This window comes from Loxodonta africana, chromosome 11, assembly GCF_030014295.1.
Source record: "Loxodonta africana isolate mLoxAfr1 chromosome 11, mLoxAfr1.hap2, whole genome shotgun sequence".
Classification (NCBI taxonomy): Eukaryota; Metazoa; Chordata; class Mammalia; order Proboscidea; family Elephantidae; genus Loxodonta; species Loxodonta africana.
In genome coordinates, this window is record NC_087352.1 from 85,670,047 (window position 1) to 85,679,169 (window position 9,123).

Below are 9,123 nucleotides of genomic sequence, written 5' to 3' on the forward strand. Positions count from 1 at the left end.
TTGAACCTCCAACCTTTAGTTAGCAGCCAAGCATGTTAACCATCTGCGTCATCCACAGACACTGCTCAAACACTAGCTAGGGTTTACTGAATGCTTACATTCTGCCAAGGAGCCCTGGTGGTGCAGTGGTTAGGCACTCGGCTGCTAACTGAAAGGTCGGCAGTTCGAACCAGCCAGCTGCTCCTTGGAAGAAAAATGTGGCAATCTCCTTCCATAAAGATTACAGCCTTGGGAACCCTATGGGGCAGTTCTACTCTGTCCTACAAGGTCACTATGAGTCGGAATCGACTTGACAGCATACAACCACCACCACCTACACGGTGCCAGGCATATATATCCATAGGTTATTTCATTTACCTCTAGTAACTATACTATGAGGTGGTACTACTTACTGCTACTCCAATTTTGAGAAACCAAGATCACCAGTTAGAAAAGTGACAAAACTAGAGCTGGGACCGGTTGCTGACTCCCATAGCACTATACAGCCGTGCTTCCCAAAACCATGGGCCAGAGCACGGTTTGGGAGGTGGGAAGAAGGCAATGGCTTTCCACACCACAAACAAATCGAAGGGAGCAAGAGAAAGCCAACAGGATACCACTACTGCTGTGCAGCCCTGTCTTCTTCCCTCCCTCCCACCACCCTAAGAAAGCATTTTAAAGCTGCTAGAAGATAGGACTGAGGGACAAGTTATAAAATACAACAAATTTGGTGAGAGAGGCAGAATGGTATAATGAAAACAGCCCTTGACTTACGATCATGGCCCTTGTGTCATGTGCTTATGTCATGGCCCATGCAAACTGTGAGTCTCAGGTCTGTCATCATAAAATTATCATGATCAACTACATCTCACTCTCATTGCTGCATCATTAGAATAATGAGAATATAAGGGAATGTTCCTAGCAGAGTACTTGGCAAAACACAGTACTACAATATTTTCCGCCTTGTTTATCTTCAATTTCCACTTCAGAATACAATCAGATATCCATACAGAAAAAAAAAAAAAAAAAGATATAAACACTGACCTCACACCTTTCACAAAAATTAACTCTAAACAGACCACAGACCTAAATGTAAAATACAAAACTATAAAACACCCAGAAGCTAACAGGAGAAATTCAGATGACCTTGGGTTTGGCAATGAGTTTTTAGAGGCAACATGAAAAGCACAATCCATGAAAGAAAAACTTGGTTAAGTTGAACGTCATTAAAATGAAAAATTTCTGCTCTGTAAAAGAGGCTGTGAAGAGGATAAAAGATAAGCCACAGACTGGGTGAAAATATTTGCAAAACATACTTGATAAACAAGGATTTATATACAAAATGTTCAAAAAAAATGTATTAAAACTCAACAAAAAGAAAAACAACCTAATTACAAAACGGGCAAAAAACCTGAATAGATATCTCACCAAAGAAGATATACAAATGGCAAATGGGCATATGAAAAGATGTTCAACATCATATATGTCGTTAGGCAATTGCAAATTAAAACAATGAGATACCTCTACACACTTGTGCATCCTTGAGTGGACTCTGACTCATAGTGACCCTATGGGACAGAGAAGAATTGCCCATAGGGTTTCCAAGGCTGTAAATCTTTACAGAAGCAGACTGCCACATCTTTCTCCTGTGAAGTGGCTAGTGGGTTAGAACTGCCAAACTTTTGGTTAGCAGCCAAGCGCATAACCACTGAGCCACCAGGGTTCCTTTGCTTTTTAAACCCGTTCCCACTGCCCTTTTGGTTAGCAGCCGAACACTTAACCACAGCGCCACCAGGGGGATGGTTAAAATCCAAAACATCAACAACATGCTGCCGAGGAAGTGGAGCAAGAGGAACTCTCAGTCACTGTTGATGGGAATGTAAAATGGTACAGTCACTTTGGAAGACAGTCTGGCAGTCTCTTACAAAGCTAAACATAGGCTTATCACACAATCTGGCAATTATACTCTAAAGTATTGACCCCAAAAGAGCTCAAAACTTATGTCCACATACGCACATACAAAAAACATTCACATGAATGTTTATGGTAGATTTATTCATAATTGCAAACAACTGGAAGCAACTTACAGATGTCCTTCAACAGGTGAGCAAATAAACAAGCTGTGGTATAGCCACACGATGGAGTGTCATTCAGCAATAAAGAGAAACGAGCTATCAAGCCACCAAAAGACATGGAGAAAACTTAATCCATATTGCTAAGTGAAAGAAGCCAGTCTGAAAAAGCTACGTACTGTGTAATTCCAACTGTGACATTCTGAAAAAGACAAAACTACAGATATTGAAAAGATCAGTGGTTGCCTGGGACTCAGCAGAAGGCAGGGAGGGATGAACAGGTGGAGCACGGGCGATTTTAAAGGCAGTGAAACTATTCTGTATGATATTGTAATGGTGAACACAAGACATTATACATTTGTCAAAAACCCACAGAACTGTACAATCAAAAGAGTGAAACCTAGAGTAAACAATGTTACACACCGACAAGCTAATATTAATGCATCGGTATTCGTTCTATTGCAACAAATGTACCACTGGAATGCAAGATTTAGTAACAGGAGAAACTGTGTGTGTAGCGTGGGAGAGAGGGTATTTGGGAACTCTGCACTTTTTACACAATTTTTCTATAAACCTAAAACTGCTCTAAAAAATAAAGACTACTAAAAAAATACAAGCAGACAGCTCTTACCTCTACTGCAGGGCTCCTCCCTGGACACACTGCCCTTCCTTCACCCCCACACACCCACAGGGAAACACCTTCCAAATGCACCTTTCTTTTGTTGCTATGAGAGAGAACTTTCTTATCACTTATAACAGTGCCAAAAACAAAAATCCTCACACTGGACCAATACACAACATTCCGATAAATGGAAAAGAAACGGAAGTTGTCAAGGATTACAGTCTACCTGGACCAACAATCAATGCCCATGGAAGCAGCAGTTGAGAGGTCAAATGATGTACTGCATTGGGCAAACCTGCTTCAAAAAACCCCTTTAAAGTTGTAAAAAGTAAAGACGTTACTTTGATGCTAAGGTGCATCTTAGACGCAAGCCATGATCTTTTCAATGGCGTCACATGCATGCAAAAGTTGGATACTGGAAAAGGAAGAGAGAAGAATTGATGCACTGGGACTCTGTGGTGTTGGTGAAGAGCAATGAATATCCTGTGGACTGCTGAAAGAACAAAAGAACGAACAAATGAGTCTTAGAAGAAATACAACCAGAATGTTCATTAAAAGCAAGGATGGCAAGATTTCGACTTGCTTATTTTGGACATATCAGGAAAGATCAATCGCTAGAAAAGGACATCATGTTTGGTAAGGTCGAGGGTCAGCAAAAACGAGTCCAACTCTCATTGAGATGAGCTGACTAACAGCCACAACAACAGACTCAAACATACCAACAATCGTGAAGATAGCGCAGAACCGGGCAACGTTTTTTTCTGTTATAAAGTCACCATGAGCAAGCACCAACTCAATGACAACTAACAACAAAATTATCAGTGCATAAAACTGTTCACATAAGGCAAAAATACTGTTATTTCATGCTGTCAATGTAAAGGCAACCACAAGTAGATGTAAGTGTACAAAGGCAGTATACCAAGCCCGTTGCCACGGAGTTGATCCCAACTCATAGCAACCCTATAGGACAGAGTAGAACTGCCCCATAGGGTTTCCAAGGAGTGGCTGGTGGAGTCAAACCGCTGACCTTTTGATTAGCAGCGAAGCTCTTAACCACTGCGCCACCAGGATCAGAACATTTCAAAACAAGAAGTATTGAAATACACAAGTATAAGGTCACTACGAGTCACAAACAACTCAACAGCACCTGGTTTGGTTTTGGGTTTTGGTACCTTGATCAGGAACTAAAGAGAGTAAATTGGACCCTAAGACTTTCTCCATCCTGCTCCCATACATCACAAACTGGTAGTTTTTAAAAGTCACAGCACAGTGTATGAAACACCCAGATGTTGTTGACGTGTGTGGTGAAATACGGCTAAAAACTAAACAAGAGAGCCCGTGGGACGAGTAGACATTGTAAATCTATTCTCCACATCAGCCATTGATGACACTCGGGTTTAAAAACAAGACTTGTTATGTTTGAAAAATAAAATTTTGAGTAAAGCTAAGGAAGTTTTCATTTTCTGACAAAAAAAGCTGATTTGAAAGTAAAATGTCTTTAGTGAAAAGTCTGTAGTCACGTGATAATTGCTTTGCCATCCAGAACGTGGAAGCTGTGCTGGGTAAAAGAAACCAGCAATAACTGAGTTCTGAAAACTCAAGGTGTCAGTATCTGAGCCCATCCCTCCTGTCTCCTTTCTTACAGATGCGGCTCTCAGTCACAGCTGCACATTTCTCCCCTCATTTTAACCAAAGTACGGGATCTAAAATGTGGGACTCACATGGTCCTCAAACACCTACAGGCAAGCTACTAGTCAACATGCTTCAGCCCTGTCAACGCTCAAAGTGCAAACACAAACTTGCAGGTTCTATGGTCCCCAATGACAGGAAGGTTCCTCCCACACCCAAAAGAAAGCTACCAAAGTTTCAGTTTTCACTTTATTTTTTCAGACATAAAAATCACTAACTGAACATACATACTTTTCTTTCCATTCTTATACTTAAACACATACACAAACCCCTCCATTTTCTTCTTCCTTCCTCTAAGTTACAGAAATCCGTAATACACATACTCGCGTGAAAGGCACTAGGAACTCATTTTGAGGACTGAGTTATCAGAAGACAGGCAGAGAGATGAGCGAACAGAGCCTGTGCCCCCCCATCCCCCGCCTCAATTCCTGCACTGCAAGGCGATTATGTGTATTTGTTATCAAACAATAAAAGCGTTTGGAACGCACAGCGATGCAAAGTAACGCTGAGGCGCGAGAAACAGGCACGGTGCAGCATGTGTCCCCCAAGCAGTCACAAAGGCTGCCCGGCCAAACGAGGAAAAGCCCTCCCGAGCCGGAGTCACAACACAGCAAGTCCAAGGCTGCCTGCGCCCGCAAATCGCATCCGCTCCAAGGCGAACCGACTCCCGGACAGCCGGCAGCGGCGGCGGCAGGGCAAGCGAAGACCGGAGACGTCTGGGAGGGCGAGGCCTGGGAGAAAGTGAGGGAGACCGAGGGAGCGAGAGAGGGCGCGCAGCGGGTAGCCGGGAGGGGAAGACAGCGGAGCGGGGTGCCAGCGGAAAGGGGTTATGTGGCCAGGTCGCAGAAGCTCCGGGTGCCAGATCAGGCCGGGGAGGCGACGTGGGTACCGTGCCGGGACCCGAAATTAGAGAACGACCGAAGGGAGGGGAGGGGGCTTGGAAGCGCCAGAGTCAGTTTGAAGCGCGTGAACAGGCCACGCGGTGCGCGCGGCCGGGGCGGGGGCGCAGGGGCGCGTCGGTCACCTGTATTGTTTGAAAAGCTGGTCCGACTCCCTAAAGCCGTTGTTGAGTAGCATGTTGATGCCGGCCAGGGCTAGCTCCGCGTCCTGCAGAGGCGCCGCCGCCGCCGCGGCCGAGTCTCCGTCGTCCCGCCGCCGCGGCCGCTGCTGCTCGGAGCCCGCCATGGGCGCGCGCGGGGCTGCGGCGAGGCGCCCGGGCAGCTGCTGCGGCCGGCGTGCGACGGGCCGGGTTCCGCTCTACCTGCCCCGAGCCCCGAGCAGCGCGCGGGGAGCGCGGGGGCGGGCCGGGGGAGGAGCCGCGGCCCGGCTGCAGCGCGTCGGAGGATGTGGGCGCCAAGGCCCGCCGCCGCCGCCGCCGCCGCCGCCGCGGGGAATTACTCAGCAGCAGTCCGCCCGCCCGCTCCTCCCGCTCTCTCCCGGGCACCCGACTCGCGCTTGCACTGAAGCGAAATCCGTTTCCGGGTGTCCTTCCCCTGCCGAGCCGGTCCCGGAGGGGCCGCCGCCCCCGCTTCCTGCAGCCCCTCGCGGGAGACTCCACACCGTGGCCCTGGCCGGGCCGCCCGGGACCAGCGCGCCGTGGTTGGACCCACACAGGGAGGCCCTGGAGACTCGTGCCTCGGCCCACCCCAAAGCCCCGGGTCAGTCCTCCCGAGAGGTGGGGAGAAGAGAGAGGGAAAGAAGGTTTAAAAAGGAGACGGCAAACTCCGCCGGGGCCGCAGCAACAGCGCAGACCTGGGGAAGGGCCGGCCGCTCCCGGCCCGCGGCGCTTCTGACACGAGCGCCTGAAGCACCGCGCCACCAGCGCCCGTGACCCCCAACTTCGTCCCTACCCTGGGGCCGCCCACTAGGGCCGAGGCAGCCAACCCCGAGGCGGCTGATGGCGGGGGCGGGGTCTCCGGGCACCTGCGGTACCGCGGGCGGAGCCCAGCGCTGGGGGAGAAGCGGGGCGAGCTCCGGAGTCAGGGTATTCGCCCACTCCTGGCCCACCCCTGACATTTGCTCCGTGGGGCAAGAGGACAAATGGAGGCCCAGCTACTATATATTTAAATATTTAAAAGTTGTAAATTCAGCTGACAAACTGTTAAAGTGTGTTCTATTCTCACCCTGACAATCGTACCTACGTGCCTATAAAATAGAAAAATGTGTACGTTGTATATGACCTAATGTCAGCCAAATATCAGAGACAACTAAATTTAATCATTATTGCATATATCTGAGTGTTCTGATAATGGGCTGGTGATATCTGTATGAGTAATATTAAAAAGACAAACGTTCCTAAGTCATATCTTTTTCCATAAATTTTTATTACTTTTATTTTAACAAAGCCATTAAATACATTAATACCATCACTGTTGTGCTCCTAATATCAAATTATACCATCTTTCTTGAGGTCATGTAGCTCTTAGAGTGTAGTTTATTAATTTTAATTTGGAGACTTTTTTCTGATGTGGCACTTAGAACAGAAATTTAAAAAAAAATTTTAAATGATAATCAGATTTAGAAATAAATTGTGAATTTTAAATATCATGTTCAACATTCCAATGCAATCAGTATGATCAGTTATCACAAAAGTATTACAAAGTAATTTCATCATATAAATTGCCATTACTTATTTTGTGATTTTTTTGCCATCCCTTGCAATAATATCTAAACCCATACAGTTTTTCCAAAATTCATACACAAAAATTTAAGAGTAATGTGAATTGTTCACATTGCAAAAAATTCCTTAGCTGCTGTGTGTAACTATTGCAAATACCATGTAATTCTCGAGTACACCTGGAACCACAAGTCGGAACCAAAAGAAGCAACAAAATGGATGATTCCTACTCTGCGTAAACTATACTTTGTAATGCAAGATTCATTACATTCGTGCTATCTGAGCTGAAGAATCTGTTAAGTTGACCAGTATTTTCGTGTAAGCACTTTTGAACTTCAAAAGAGTGTGAGCCTCAAAGATTAGCAGTGTCGCGGTGCTTCGTGGCATTAGATGCTATAACCTTTTGTTTTAGGTTAGAGAAGAGACAAGAAACAGTATTTCCCTGGGGCTTGAACAGTGCTAATCATGAGAGTGGGTATTTGGGATTATAGGTTCCAAAACCTACAGCACTGAGTGCCAGATTACATGTGACAGAGGTACCCATATGTTGATTAATAAATTAATTTGTGTGTGCATGTGTGGGTGTGTTTTGATGGGCAGGACTCTCTAAAGCAGGTCTTAGGGGCTTTACTACTTATATGCAACTTACATAGGGTTGATCCTTAGGGAAGGGGCCCCTGGCCATGCATTGCCTGTCAGAGCTACGGTCCTGACAACATGCCTAGCACAAATAGGCTGCCTGAATTCTGGACCTGTGGAAACATTCGCCTCCAAACCCTTGAAACAATCTAGTCAGCAAGGGTGGGAAGTCAGAAGAGCAGTATCAGACTTGGGGGATAGCCTGCTCTTCCCTAACTGGAGAAGACAGCCAAGCACAGTTTGCTATGTCCCCACTACTGCAAAGAAAGAAAGAAAGAGAAGTGCTTCAAGGAATTGATAGCACTAGAGGCATTCTTAACAAGTTGTACTTGAGGACTTTGAGCTGAGGAGAGAGGGGAGGGGGACTTGAGCAAAGTCAAAGGAATTTTTGTGTAAAAGGTTATCTCAAGAACTTAGCAGGATCAGTTATTCAGACCTAGTCACATGTAACTGTTGAACAAGTGGGCAATGTCCTTTGCAACTGCCCAAAAAACCTGTAACCCCATTGCTGTCCAGTTGATGCCAGCTCTTAGCAACCCTCTGTAACAGGCAAAGGAGGGGTGGTATGGATAGATGGATAACTACCGTGTTAACATTCATTTGATATGTTCCAAATTGGAAGGAAGAAGGGCGGAAGGGGAGGAGAAGCAAGAAAAAGGGTTGCAGAGAGAGGAGAGAAACTCTCCAGCTCTCAACCGAAGGAAAGAACCTATTTCCTTTCTACATATCCCTTGTAGGTATTGTCAGTATTTTGTGGTTTTCATGTATTTCATTATGAAAATGAAACTCCACGTCCAAATGATCAGTGAAGAGTTTAGATATGTGTATTACCCTTTCCACAGTAGTTTATAAGTTAAGTTGCCTTGGTAACAGAAAAACCTGACCCAATATGGCTCAGACAAGTGAATTCATTGACTCATGTAGGAGGATCCCCCAAATGAGGCTGTATCAAAGACTTCAACACTGTGACTAGGTCCAAGTTCCCTCCCCTACTTCTCACCTGTGCCACCTTGGTGCTTGGGAACTCTGTTCTCAGACAGGTCCTTTTCTCCTGGCCCCCAATGGCTCCCAGACTCAAGGATTTCATTTTACTTGGATCCTCAATCAACACCCATGGAAGCAGCAGTCAAAAAGTCAAATGACGTTTTGCATTAGGTAAATGTACTGCAAAAGACCTTTCAAGTGTTAAAAAGCAAAGATGTCACTTTGAGGACTAAGGTGCACCTAACCCAAGCCATGGTATTGTCAGTCGTCTCATATGCATGTGGAAAGTTGAGCAATGAACAAGGAAGACAGAAGAAGAATTGATGTCTTTGAATTATGGTGTTATTAAAGAATATTGAGTACACCGTGGACTGCCAGAAGAATGAACAAATCTGTCTTGGAAGATGTACAGACAGAATGCTTCTTAGAAGTAAGATGGCGAGACTTCATCTCACATACTTTGGATATTTTATCAGGAGGGACTCATCCCTGAAGAAGGACATCACGCTTGGTAAAGTAGA

General features: G+C 45.7%; 1 protein-coding gene across 3 annotated transcripts in view; it reads right to left on the bottom strand.

Moving 5' to 3' along the window:
• TTC39C (tetratricopeptide repeat domain 39C) overlaps positions 1-5,547 on the bottom strand; it is a 101,749-nt gene extending 96,202 nt beyond the window's left edge. For all 3 annotated transcript variants that reach the window (XM_064294642.1, XM_003406358.4, XM_064294641.1), the window contains exon 1: positions 5,387-5,547. In XM_064294642.1, coding sequence (XP_064150712.1) covers positions 5,387-5,547 — 161 coding nt within the window. The remainder of the gene's footprint in view (positions 1-5,386) is intronic.
• Between the last annotated feature and the right edge of the window lie 3,576 nt (positions 5,548-9,123).